Here is a 14214-nt window from a genome sequence, read left to right as displayed (position 1 = left end):
CACTGCTCAGGTTCAAACCTTCCTGGCATGATTTTTTGTATTGCTTGTCATTGTCAGTCATTTATCCCCACCATGCAGCCACAACTGAGTTACGTTTTGGGTGCTCACCATCTTCTTCAGCCTTCATGGAGCCTGGTTGGGCAATCAAGAAGGAAGGGGTGCGTCTTGGTGTTGGTCCCTTTGGGAAGAGAAGGCTCCAGGGCGACCTTAGAGCCCCTTCCATTACCTAAAGGGGCTCTGAAAGAGATGGAGAGGCCCGCTGGGCAAGGGTACAAGGTGGTAGGACAAGAGGGAATGGCTTTAAATGGAAAGAGGGCAGGGTTAGATGGGATATTGGGAAGAAATTCTTCCCTGTAAGGGTGGTGAGGCCCTGGCACAGGTTGCCCAGAGAAACTGTGGCTCCCCATCTCTGGAAGAGTCCAAGACCAGGCTGGATGAAGCTTGAAGCCCACTGAGGTAGTGGAAGGTGACCCTGCCCTTTAAAGGGTGCCGGACAGGATGGTGTTTAGGATCACAGAATCATTAAATGCTTAGGGTTGGAAGGGACCTTAAATTCCCATCTCATTCTACCCCCTACCATGGGAAGAGACACCTTCCACTATCCCAGGTTGCTCCAAGCCCCATCCAACTTGGTCTTGGAAGCAAGCGACATTGTTTTGCATTAGGTAATTGTTTGCCTGGAGTGACTACCAGTAGACACTTCTTGGACGATATTTTTAAGTGATCAAATTTTTAAACCAAATGGTTCAGGGAAATATTTCTTGTCTGAAGTCTGGAAATCATGACTCACATGCAGGGAACAGAAATTGTGCTGTGTCCCTCTTTTGCATGTTGTATTTCCTGATAGTAGCTTGTTACTATGATTTTGCACTGTGCCATCCATTTTTAGATTATTTAGTAGAAGGAGAACTGGGGTGGTTTTGTTTTGGTGGGGTTGTTTTGGGTTTTTCAGCTTCACACTGGCTTTTCTGCATTAAAAATATGTTCTCATCTGTGCTTGGCAAGCAGCAGTACTTTGTGTCATACAAAGGGAGCTGCAGCGTTTCAGGGAATTCCTTTTAACTTTCTCGCTGCGGTGCTCGCTGGTCATTATCAAAAGCCTCCTCAGCCTTAGCAGAGTGCCTTTAATTGGCCACTTGCGTGGTCAGTTCACAGGCTGCGGTGGAAACCAAGTGGTGAAGTGTGAACAACCGACTCTGGCACCATAAACTCGGTGACTGCTCTGAAAAACCTGTGGCTATTTATATACAAGGCAGTGTTTTGTCATGCTGATTTTTATTAGCGCGGATCAGATACAGACAACTTGGGAGATGTCACGGGTGAGTCACAAAATGCTCAGCACGGGCTGTTCAAAACAGGCAAGGCTGCAAACAAGGGATGGGGCTTGGATCTCTGTCCTTTCCCTGGCGAGCAAGGGCACGGTGCAGGGCCAGGCTGGCACAGCTCCCCTTCTGGTTATCCCACAGTCTGGATCATCCCTGGGTGGAGGGAAATCTGCCTGGCTTGCAGAACCCATCCTCAGGAAAGGTTTTTGGTTGTTCCACGCAGATAAGTGTTTCATGGATGGCAGGAAGCTTGGACATGTCAATCTTTCAGTGGTCTCAGAAATGTTTGCAACTCAGTGCCTTCTTTAGGAGGGTTAAAACTGATTTTTACCTTTAATGCATTTATTTTACTGTCTTGAGAGGTAATGTGAGGAAAGCTCATCCCTGGAAGCATTCCAAGCCAGACTGGATGAGGCTTTGAGCAGCCTGGTCTAGTGGAAGGTGTCCGTGCCCATGGCAGGGGGTTTGGAACAAGGTGGCTTTTAGGACCCCTTCCAAGCCAAACCATTCTGTGATTCTATGATTCTGTGATTCTGTGATGGTTCTATGATTCTATGAAAGCTGGTTTAGCAATGAAGGAAAAAATGGGTGATGCTAGAGGAGGAAAATTTCTCCAGCTGTTCCGTCTGTGGTGGCCCTTATGTTTTCCTGTGGGTAGGACACATGCAGCACAAGTACTCCAGTCCTATGAACCTGCAAAGCTGCTACTCTGAAATATCACCTTCCTAGCAGCCAAACCATAGGATTTATCTCCAATCTTGAAATTGCAATTGATAAAATTCATCCCCAAAGCTGAAAAAATTTTTAGTCCTGGTGACAACTTTTGTTATAATTTTGGCAGTCCCACCAGTGATAAATTTGTGTTTGTTCTTTTTAGAACACTGTAAACAAAAAAGTTAATTATGAGAATTTATTATGTCTGCCTGCCTATTTATTCTGGCCCTATTCATAGCAGCATTAAATAAGCTGCAGCTATACTTGTGCAGTTATAAAAACTCCACCTGTGCCACGTATTTATAGAGCCTATACAACTTCAGAGAGAAATTGCCCTTGTTCAGAGCCAGGGCACTGGACATTCCCAGCTCATCTGTTGCCTTCTCCTTTCCAGCAACAGAACAAAGAGCATCACTCAGTGGAAAACGAAGTGCAGAAGAGTCTGTATGGTAAGGTCTGGATTTCTGTTTTGTGTGGTCCTTACTGAGCTGGACAAACTCCCTTTGCTGTCAGGGTGTGGAAAATCAAACCTGTATGTTGTCTTTCCCTTTTTCCTAATTCTAGGAAAGGAGCACACTGAAAACACAAGAATGGGATATGGTGTGTGCATGTGTGTGCAAGTGCACCTGTGAGAGTATTTATAAATAAAAGTTATGCCAAGGAATTACAGAGTCACTAGGGCTGAAAAAGGCCTCCAAGATCATCAGGTCCAACCTTCGACCAGACACCTCCATGTCCTCTAACTCATATCACAAAGTGCCTCATCTACTCATTTTTGGGCACTTTCAGAGACAGTGACTCCACCACTTCCCTTGGGAGCTTTGACCACTCTTCCAATGAAGAATGTTTCCTAATCTCACCCTATGATGTCACGCAGCACTTCAGATTTCTATACATTTGTATTGAGTATGAATACTAATTTTAAAAAGATCCTGTCCCAAACCAAACAGGTTTCTTGCATTAGTGCTGTCACGCTGCACAGGGACAGCAACCAGTGCTCCTTGGAGCCAAAACCAGGCAATCAGATTTGTTTGTAATGTTAACAATGAGCAGCATAAACCTTGCAGCTGGTTTGTGCCTCTGACCATGAATGTTGCATGCTGCCATTGTTAATAGCCAGGGAAATAGCACAAGTGAGAGCAGCAGCATGTGGCAGATGCAAGAGTGCATATCTGTTACCGAGCTTGGAACTGGGCTTTCCTGGACCACTTCCAGCTTTGGTAGGGGGAACTTTAGCTGAGTAAGGAATCAGTAAGTAAGGCTGAGTAAGGCTGCCAGTCCTGGAGTAGCTGGTGAAGGTGCAAAGGCTCCCCAGGCTTTGGGAAAGTGAAATAACATTTTTTTCTTCCTTTCCTTGCAGGAGGCATCCCATCATAAAGAGTCAAAAATCAATACCAGGGTGTCATGCATTGTAAACGTTTATCATTTATTATGCATTTAAGTGTGCACAGCACATACACCACAGTCTTGAACAGCACCTGTATAAAACTACAGACAGATTCTGGTAAATGGTGAAAGCTCATACCATGTAACATTGTTATCAAGGTTGCATCACAATATTTGAAAGTTACAACAACTACCTCTGAACATATCTCCTGTGAGGCCGTTGGTTGTGGATTTAATGAAGTGGAAAGTGGCAAAGAAGAACCATTTCCAGAGAGAACCTTTGTGGTCTGATTTTGCTATCTGAAATCTGGAACAAATTCATCAGTTGCCAGAGGTAGAGGTGATAAATACACAATGATTACTCACATACGGAAAACATAGGAAGTACAGAAAATTTCCAATTTTACAGAAAAAATATATTTAAAAATCCTTAGGCGTGACATTTCATTTTCCTTAATTATTTTTGCTACGGGGGCAGCTGCCTTAAGGTCTGGTCCTGGTCTGCTCTGATCTTACTGAACTTTGGTGAGTAAAGTTTCTCTTCAAGGTCATGTGTAAGTAGAGGATACAGGGAGGTCTATACCATTACAAAGGAACAAAGGCTTTTGTGTAGGAATGTAAAGAGGAAAATAAAATTTAAAAACTGAATCAAAGATTTGTGTGTAGTCAGAAATAATTAGTTTAGGTTGGAAGATGATCTGTAAACGTTCTCTAAGTCATCAAACATGGTGGTTAGTCCTGGTTCCCATTTAAAATATCGATGCCCCGAAGATGAAGTATCTTTTAAATAAATGATTAAAAAAAGAAAGGGGAAAAAAAAGACAAAAAGCAAAGAAGACCCATGAATCCTTTTAGTGATTCCCCCATAATCAAACCTGTCTTTTCCTTCATCATGTTAGAAACATGAGTTACAATTGCAAAATATATAAGGAAAAATATAGGGTTACTTGATGACGATATAGTACTGCAGCCTGACAGCTGCCTGCAAATATTTTCACCATGATTACTCTTACTAAAAGTAAACCACTGGGTAAAGATAGCTCAAACGTGACAAGGCTCAAATAGGATGCAACCAACTCTATCCTGAATACTTCTGGCTACATATGGAAAAAAAGAGTGATTTGGGATTATGATTGTTCCCCCAGGCCCTCCTCCAGAACTTTAAGCCCAAGCAGGAAAGTGGGTACTTTCCTCCCCTGCAGAATTTGTTACAAGACTGGCTTTGAGAGTTAGTGAGGTAGAAATTAATCAACTTCGTCAGGGAATGAGACAGAAAAAACCAGCAGCATATTTCTCTTTCCAAATACTGCAGCAAAAAAAAAATAAATAGTACAAACCAACCTCAATTCCTCATCATCAATCTAAATTCTTTCTGTGGAGCTTGTGATTGCTACAAGCCAGCAAACACTTTTCCCTTGTAGAAAACTTGGGAGTGTTATAGAGCTCTCCACACTTTGAAAAATGAGAGTAGTCCCCAAATAAGAAAGGGAATTTGATTTGAGTGAAGTAGAGCTGGTTCATTGTAGATGCATTATTTTTTTAGCCTCATGCCAAGCAATTGTACCAAACAAAAGCTCCCATTAAGAGCCACAGTTTATGTGAAGAGAAACCCCCAGCCCTGCTGAGCCGACAGAGGTGGTTCAGCCCCTCAGAGGAGATGGACTGCAGGGCAGTTCAAAGTTCAGCGCTGGTGGATCTAAAAACAGATCTGCAGGGTGGCTGTGCAGCACCGCGCTCCCGTGCCGGGGTAAGCCGATCCCCTCGCAGTGAAATAGCAAAGGGGAGCAGGCATTGTGTGGCTCCGGGCTGGCATCCCACCCAGGCACCTCCTGCTCCACGCCAGGAGCTGCGCTGGGAGCCACTGGAGGTTTGGAAAACACACAGGGGAGGACAAAGCCACCATGAAACCCAAACAGACAGACAAACAAACTCACACCTGTACAACAATAAACACTGAGCAACACACAAACAGTGCAAAACGTTGGGACAGAGGAATTGGATGTCACCTGGCTGAGGACACAGAGTAGCAGCACACCTGTGATAACTCAGAACTGAATTAAATAAACTGTGAAGAAAAGACTTCTATTGTTGAACCATGAAACGAAAGACCTTGGGTTGGAGGTTTGTTTTGTTTTCAGAGATTAAAAAAAAAAATTAACTATAAATAAATTTTGTGACAATATATACAGATTTAAATAATTAACTTAAATATCTTACACCTACTCTTGCATAAAACTCTCCAGTAAAAGTGCACCATGTTTCTTTTCCCCAAAGCTGTTCTGCGTCTTCCCCTGTGCTGAGGTAGGTCTGAAGGGAGATGTCTCAGATTCTAGGAAGAAAATGTGTCACTGTCATTGTGGGAGACACTTTATTGCCTTTCTTTGTTCTTCCGTTTTTGCTCAGTGCTATGTACATCCCAGGATAAATCCTGGATTCGTAAGCGTTGTAGTTGTTTGGCAAGAGAATCTCTTTGAATTTGCACTCATCATTGAAATGGACCTGAAATGAAAAGGAAAGAATGAGAGGGAAGGAATTTTAAACATCAGGTATGGAAATATTCTTGCTACCAGGTGTAGAAGCTGTGTTGTGGGCAAATGTGCAGGTGAGCCCCCTCCACTTAGTAATCTTTTGAAGTGGCCTCTGAAGCTTCAAACAGGACTCAGGAGCCAGAGGATCAATTAGGGATGCTGTGCCCAGGCCAGGCACATACACCTAAAGGTGGGAAGGACACCCATGGGAGGTACAGGGTCACCTTAGCACAGCTGAGGTGGGTAAGGCCCAGTTCCATGGTCCTGCTCATTGAATTGCTCCTGGCTGTCCCACCAGCAAAAAATTGCCTAAGATGCTTCAGAAAAGTCAGAATTTCTCATGTTGCTTGAGGAGAAAGAGGCATTTTAAAGCCACTCATCGTGGACAATATTTTTTGCTTCTTTAGATTAAAAATCAAAGGAAGGGTTTGGATAATTTAGGTTTACAGATCAGGAAAACAGATCAACAGACAGCAGGCGGCCTTTTGGGGATGTAGTTTCATTTGCAAGGACATACAAAGAGGGACAGGTCTTGCAAGTGTCTTATCTGGAAAGTAGCAAATGAACTAATCTCTTATTGTTGGGCAAAAACCTCAAGGTTTGTGAGAGAGGTCTCAGCCTGCCAAGCTGAATACTGCACTATGGATTATTTTACCCAGGACACCAAGGAAGCAGTATCCCTAAGAAATAATGCATTTTGGTGACTGTTTCTGCCTGGATTTTATGTAAAAATCCTCTGTAACAGGACCAATGCCCCAGAAAATAATTCTGGATACTTCATGTGAAAATGCCCCAGTTAACTCTGACATAGTTTGGCTCTTTCTCAGCCCAAGTTTCTTCAGAGGACACTTGGGGAACATGACATAGAAAATACATGGATGAGGAAGGAGAGCTTAGGAACATGAGTTTAAAACTATGCTGATCACAGTCTCTTGTACAGAGCTGAACTCAAAAGCAGGAGGACAGCTCAACGTGGGCAAAGACACCCTGTTATTGTCCACCTCAAGTGTCTTTTAAAAGATGTCTCTATCTTTTCTGAAGACCCCATGTAAAAGAAGGTCTGTATTGTCTCCCAATGGATCTTCATTCTCATCAATAGAAGTTCAGACCCCAAGGGTGCTGAACTGCCATGGGAACTGACATTAACAAAGAGTGATCACTGATTCATCACATCATAAAGGGTCACTGGTGGGGGCCTGGCTGATCACAAGTTCAAGTGCCCTCTGAGAGATGGAGTGAGTGATTGCCACACCTGCCTAAGGCTGTTTGTACCTCAGTATAACAAATACATGGACCAAGCCTACCTTGTGGTCTAGGAGGTAGGCAAGTTGTGCAGCCATGGTTGGGTGACTACGGTTTTTATGTTTTTATGCATTACACCAAGGAAGTGTAATGCAGAAGAGAAGGTTTCACTCCAAAATCTCAGTAAGCAGCATAACTGGGCAGCACCTTCTACTGGCAGGGTGGGAAGGGCTGCTCTGTGCTGCCCGACCCAGGAGGGGCAAGGATGGGGCTTGGGCAGCTTTCAGCCTTTAGTTTTTCAGCACACATCACCCCAGCTGACCACAGTCCCCGCCCCAGGCACACACTCAGTGGCTACTTACAGATCCATAGAGTTTGCCTTTGCTGTTCATGGCCACGAAGAGTCCACTTTTGACACCAAATATGCTCACCACGCCTCTTTCAACAGGAGAAATTTCCAGCAGACCTACACAGGAGACACAGGAATCAGGGGGACAAAGGGATGTGCCCTGGAGTGTGTGGTGACAGTGCCGTGCTCACCCACAGGCTGCCATCCCCAGTGTGGATCCCCGCATCCCAGTGCTGCTGTGGGTGGCCACAGCCTCATACTCCACTATGTCGCATGCTGGGACCTCTCTTCTTTTAGCTAAGTATCTATTTTTGTTTTGCCCCCCAGGCATCCTCTGGTGTAGACAAGGTTAAAATAAGCCAGAGTATGCTTAGGGCAAATGAAACATTTGTCATCATTCAGCTTACATCCCCGCTCCCGGACCTTATTGTTTCAGTTGGACACGAGAGCCATGGGGCCACGGGGTTAAGTCCCCAGCAGATGCTTTTCAAGTTTGGGGGAGAGCTGGGCTCGCCCCAACCCCTGCTCCGAGTGGGCGGCCCAGGCTACTGCGGATCCTCCAGATGTTGAGGCAAGCCCGACACCTGATGCCTGACGGCGGCAAGGGGACAGCAGGCGCTGGGCAGTGCCGAGAGCCGCTCCCGAACCCCGGACCGGCTGCTCCGGAGCTGCCGGAGGGAGAGGGGGAGCGAGGGGAGAGCAGCCCCGCGGTGCTACCGCCGGCCGGACTCTGGAGGGACTGGAGATCTGCCATGCACCCACCCTCTTTTAGGGACTCTATGCAGTCCGGGGCAGGTCAGGGCTCCGCTCCCGCAGAACTGCCCTCCGGCGGTCCCGCTGCACGGAGCGTCCCACCTGCCCCGCCGCGGGGCTTGTGCCGCCTTACTGTATCGGTTCTCGCTGTGAATGCCCTCGATGCGGCCGTCGGGCAGGACCTGGATGTGGAAGCCGATGCCCACGTTGCAGTAGAGGCGCCGCAGCCGCTTGATGCCCAGGAGATAGTCGCCGTCGCGGGCGGCGTCGCGGCGCTCGGCCGGGAGGCGAGCGACGGAGCGGGCGAAGAGAGCCGCGTCCCAGCGGCGCTGGCGGAGCCCGGCGGGGAGGCGAGCCGGGGGGGACCGGCCTCGCACCGCCCCCGGCCACAGCAGCCCCAGCAGCAGCGCCGGCAGCAGCGCCGCGGGGAGAGGCATCCCGGCTTAGGGGCGGCCGCCGGTCGCTCCGAAAATACGCTCTACCCCCAGCTCCCACTTTATGCTGAGGTCAAAGAAGGGGAGGAAAAACGAGAAAACCGACAAAAAAAACGGACAGAAAAAAAAATATAAAAAAAAAAGAGAAAAAGGAAAACCAGAAAGCAAAGCGGGGAGGGAGAGAGCGAGGGAGCTTAGTGCTCAATCCCCCGAGGATCTGCGGTTTCCCTGGGCTGGCTGCATGGAGAGGAAATCCCGGGAGCAAGAGCTTCTGAACTTGATCTCAACTCCAGGAGTCTTGTCTGAAGTGCTGATCTTCTTCTATAGCTGCTCAGCCATAGCGCTTTAGCCCTAGCCACGATATTTATATATCCATGTGCGTTGGTACCTATTACATCACCACCTACTGCTGCAGCCCTCCGGCTTAGCTGAAAGTCAAATTATCACCCCTAGATGCTTAACAGCTCTGAAGCGTCTTGAAGGGAAAGGGTGAGCAGCACTGGTGCTAAACAAGAGGGACAGCACAAACTTTTAAAAGGAAAAGGTTATATTTTACATTCATCACAGCAATCTTCTTTCTCTTTCTTTCTTTCTTTCTTTCTTTCTTTCTTTCTTTCTTTCTTTCTTTCTTTCTTTCTTTCTTTCTTTCTTTCTTCCTTCCTTCCTTCCTTCCTTCCTTCCTTCTTTCCTTCTTTCTCTCTTTCCTTTCTCCTTCCCTCTCTCTTTCCCTCTCTTTATTCCTTTCCCTTCTATCTCCTTTCTTTATATTTTTCCCTTTCTCAAATGCCTCCAAATGCTAATGCAAGATACAAGAATCAAAGAACGCCTAGCACACTTTGCCCCCAACACAAAGTATGACTATGTAAATCTGTGGAATTTCGGCTTTTTGCTGTATCCAAGCGACATAGTTTACAGTTTGTTGGATGCAGAAAAAAAAATTCCCTTCATTAAAAGCCAAAACAATTGTTGAATAGGAGGTTTAAGACAAGAAAAGTGAAAGAACTTGCAAAAAAACAAATCAAAACAAAAAATATCAACCCCCCCTCCAAAAAAAAAAAAAGAAAAACCAACCAAAAAACAAAAAAAACAACACCAAAACCCCAAACCAAAGGAAATTACTAAGGTTTTAATAAAGAGGAAAACATTCAAAGACGCAGCAAGTGTTCAAAAGAGGCGATAAGGTTTTTTGTTCTAAATACCCCTTTAAGAAGTCTGGAGTACCAGACATGTGGAGCTCCCTCTTGGTCACTGCACTAACAGGGGCTGTAGTGACACAAGTTTATTCCAGAGCCTAGAGGCTGCCCACTCGTGCAAGTATTGCTGCACTTTTAAATTTTTTTTATTCTTCGCTTCACTTTAGATGCTGCTGCTACTGTGTTTTAATTTGTTCTTTGATAATTGCTTCATTTGGTTTAGGTTCCTGGAAATGAAGCTCATTATTTAAAAGGAGAAGTTTTGATTCCATCAGTTTAGAACTACTTTGCTTAGAGCAAATCCCATATGTTTTGTCACCTCCCATAGCTTAAACCTCGGCCCTCAACAGGTTTTCAGCACAAACAGGTGAGGAGACATTAGGACAATTTTGGAAGGTCCTGAATTAATATGAAAGCGTGTTTCGGGGGAGGGGGGTGAAGTGGTTTGCTACTCAAGTCCTTTACAGCCTGAAGCCAGTTTAGTCTTTCAAGCCAGTAAAGCTCTCCCGCTGTTCCAGCAAAGGATGCGAGAGAAAAGAGAATTGCCCCAAGGCAGATGACAGCGCACCTAGGTGCGAAAATCTCTGACCTTCGCTAAACCTGAGCAAACTTAGATGATGTGCTTTTATTTCTTCTTGTGAGGTGCACATGCCACTGCTTTGGGAGTGATTGCAATCTCCTCCATGTAGTTTTGTCTCAGCCTTAAGCAAGTTCACTCCTCTGTGTGTGTTCAAAGTCTGCACAACGTAGATTTTTCACTGTAGATGAAAATGCCTGAAAATCGCTCGAAATGTTGCAGGTTGGTCAGGGCTTTGAGCAGTCTGGTCTCCTGGAAGGTGTCACTGCCTGTAGCAATGGTTTGGAATGAGATGATCTCGAAGGTCTGTTCCAAACCTAACAATCCTGTGATTCTATGAAGTCCACTGATGTCAAATGCCCAGATATTTACTACGTTTTTATGTGCATCCAGAACCCCCCTTGCACCTGATAAGCTGATGACTCGGTTCTGGAAGTGCATCAGGCAGAGAGCAGCTGCTCCCAGGCTTGGAGACTGCCCTGCTCCACGGGCTCCTCAGGACGCTGTGATCCCATCTCACTCCCAACTCTGAATTATTTGCTCTTCGCAAACAGCAGCGGGTGAATTCAGGATTAAGTTTATTTACCTTCTGAGGATGAGGAAAAGAAGTGGCACTTCTGCTGCCACACCTACCCAGCAATTTCCCTCCTGCAGCACAGGGGTGGCCCAGTGTCTGTGGCTGGTGTCCCAGGGCTGGCTCTGCTTGCCCTCACTGCCGCGGACAGCAGCTCTGCCCGGCCCAAAGCAGTGTGAACTCTAAGCACCTTCAAACTCCGAGTTAGGGATGTGCCCTGGAGGCTCAGCAAGGGATGATACCTCCATCTCTTTGGGAAGTATGGAAATGGGTGCTAGAACACTGTGTTAGGCTCCCAGTCCTTATGTTTGCAAGGTCAGATCCTAAATGGTTGCACAGAGAATGCAGAACATCAGATGACATTGCCACAATATCACAGATTCATAAGGGATACTTCTGCAGCTCCATTCTTAAACCTGCCACAGGATTAGACATCAATCTTTCCATAAAGGCTTCCAGTGAACTTTTCTGAGAGGAAAAGCAATGAGTTTTCAGCTAAGAATGGTATGGGGTTGCTTTCAAGTTGTCTGTATTCATGTGTGTGAGCTTGTGTGCAGGCTGCCTGCCTATGAAGCCCTGGTCCTGCTGCTGCAAAACCCTCCTGTTTTTTCTTGTTTGCACCTGGGGAAAAACCCCACAGGGATGGAGGGGATGGAGGCAAAGCATCACTTTCAGTTTGCGCCAAGTGCAAATGACAGGTGGAAGACACTCACCTTCGGGGTCTTTGTGCTGTGACACAGACATTGTCAGTCAGAAATTATTGGTACAGGAAACCATTAAAGCAGGATATTCCCCACGGAAGCCAAAAATCAGTGCCAGGCAGCCCAGGCCAGAGAGAGGAGCTGACCCTCCAATGTGCCATCAGCTTTCAGTCAGTGAAGGGGAGTTGGGTGTCTCCAGATCACCCCATAATTCATTCTGAATCTTCCATATCATGCCATGTTCTGCTGCTATGTGTCCCCACTCCTGGTGGGCATTTCCCCAGCAATAATTCAGATATTAAACCAGATAAAATGTCTCCATCTCTGTATTGGCTTTCTTCCCTAAAAAGCCTATGTGGATGTCACAATTCAGACAGCTCTTGTTTGCAAATTCCTCTAGGTTTAAAGTGTAAAAAAGAAGAAGGGATCCACAGAATTCAGGTCCACACCCAGGTTCAAGCCCCGTATCATGGATTCTGAAGGAAAAGGGGGAAAGAAGAAGGAATCTTTATAGCATTATTTTACAGTTGCACTGGTTTAGCAGCCATCCAAATGGGGCTCTGTGTCTGCCTTTCTAAAAGGATCTAGGTCCACAGTTTAAAAATCGATTTACATATTTATTAACTCCAGTAAATAGATGTAAATGACCCTGAAAGTCATTGCTCATGAGCTTTTTTTCCTGAAGGCAAATATTTCACTAAGACCCTTTGGTCTGGAAGGATGTGGGGCTGTACTGGAAGGGGCACGGAGAAGGATACCGTGAGGAAAAAATCCCTTTCACCCCGTTTGCATGAAAAGGCACCCCAGCACACCCTTCGCCCACGCCGCTTTTAATTACAATAGTTTTGGAGGACAGAGGGGCAGAGCCTGGGAAAGCTTTCCCCGTTCAGTCCGGCTGCCTCCGTGTGTGCTCCCGGGAGAGGAGGCTCCTGGAATGCCGGGGCGGCCGGGAGATGTCGGCTGTGCCTCCTGCATAGCGCACATACCCTCCCGGGAGCAGCTCTCTGCTCTCCCTGCTCCCAGCTGGGCTGTTCGAGCTCCCTGTGCCCGGGCTGGCCGCGATCACAGCCTCAGCATCGGCGGCGATGCTGCTCTGATCGTGTTGGGCAAGGCGACAAAAACCTCCCTGCGGTGTGTTTGGATGGACTCAGTGAAGGGACTGAGCATGGCTGGCTTGGGATGGGTGGGGATGCCTCCAGCAGCTACTCCCTCTGCTGCTGGGCAGCTCCTGCAGCGCCTCATCCCCGCGCCAAGCAGGGACCAGAGAGGGCATCACTGTCCTGCAGGGCTCCTGTGGGACTCAGGGACTGCAATCCGCACTTCCATCTTGTGCCCACCCTGGTCACACACACCCAGTGCTGCAGGAATGGGTGCCCAGGAGAGCTGGGAGAGCTGGCCCAGAGCTCTGACTTTCTAGGTATTCCATTCAGTGCAGTGACAGCCCTTTTAGGCTGCTGTGCTTGATTTGTTTGCTCCGTATGGGTGGATGTTCCTGCAACATCCCTGCAGAGGTGTGAAGTGGTGGGGTGGCCTTCTGGGACACTCAAAGTCACTCACCAAGCAACCTGACGTGGTCATGGCAATCCATTTCCTTGTCCTCCCGGCATATGAACAGCTCTCAGATGAAGCAACACCTCCAGACAATCTATTACATCTTCTGCTTCTCAACCTGTTCCCCAGGTTGCAGCTTTTCTCCGTGCTTTTATTATCTGTGTGTTGTGCAGAGCAAAAATTCCCAGCCCTACTACTGCTCTGTATTTCCAGCAGGTTTTTTTCCTCAGTGGCTTTTGCTGGCTGCATGTGCTTCCTGTTGCCCACTGTCCTCTCTTTTTTCCCTGTAGCTGTTCTACTCCTTCATCCATCCACAGGACAAATGCCCTTTGTGGAAGTTATGTTCCCAGACATCACCCAGCCCTTAGCTGGTGGTGGGATGAGTGGGGAAGGTGGAGATGCGATAAGCCCTCAGGAGCACCGCTGGGGTTTGTGTTACTGAAGAGCAGGACTCAGTGGGATGGGACAACGGGAAACCATCAGTCAAGGCAGATCGTTTTGGGGGCCAAACATGTTCTGGTGTTTTGTCACAGCCCCATGTAGTCTGAACTGAAGTTTGGGAGAGAAGTCTGCTGAGAACACAGATGGAGAAATGTGCTCAGGAGGCTCCAGTTGGTCTTTGGAAGCGTTTATTCCCAGCCCCACTCACTCCCAGGCTGAAGCTCACACGCTGGTACTTTCATGCTCACTGCTGACATTTCTGCATGTGCTATTTTGTCCTTCCTTGTCCTGTATGCTTTTCACCTATTGAAATTATAAACACTTTAAAACTAAAAATAAACATTTTTTTCCTTTTGTCAGATTATGACACACATACTTCTGCTGATACATTACTTGGCGCTCTGCCAAACAAAACTGGTAAAAGGAAACATAATAGAAAACGGGTT

General features: G+C 46.8%; 1 protein-coding gene across 1 annotated transcript; it reads right to left on the bottom strand.

Annotated features, from left to right (window-relative positions):
* Positions 1-3504: 3504 nt before the first annotated feature.
* FGF4 (fibroblast growth factor 4) lies at positions 3505-8734 on the bottom strand. Its single transcript, XM_033062954.1, has 3 exons — positions 8431-8734; positions 7558-7661; positions 3505-5924 (listed from the first exon to the last, which is right to left on the bottom strand). The coding sequence occupies exons 1-3, from the start codon at positions 8732-8734 to the stop codon at positions 5748-5750; spliced, it is 585 nt and encodes a 194-aa protein (XP_032918845.1). The 3' UTR covers positions 3505-5747.
* Between the last annotated feature and the right edge of the window lie 5480 nt (positions 8735-14214).

Source organism: Catharus ustulatus, chromosome 6 (genome assembly GCF_009819885.2).
Source record: "Catharus ustulatus isolate bCatUst1 chromosome 6, bCatUst1.pri.v2, whole genome shotgun sequence".
In the NCBI taxonomy this organism is placed as follows: domain Eukaryota; kingdom Metazoa; phylum Chordata; class Aves; order Passeriformes; family Turdidae; genus Catharus; species Catharus ustulatus.
The sequence above is the reverse complement of the archived record's forward strand: the minus strand, read 5'-3'. Positions and strand labels throughout refer to the sequence as shown.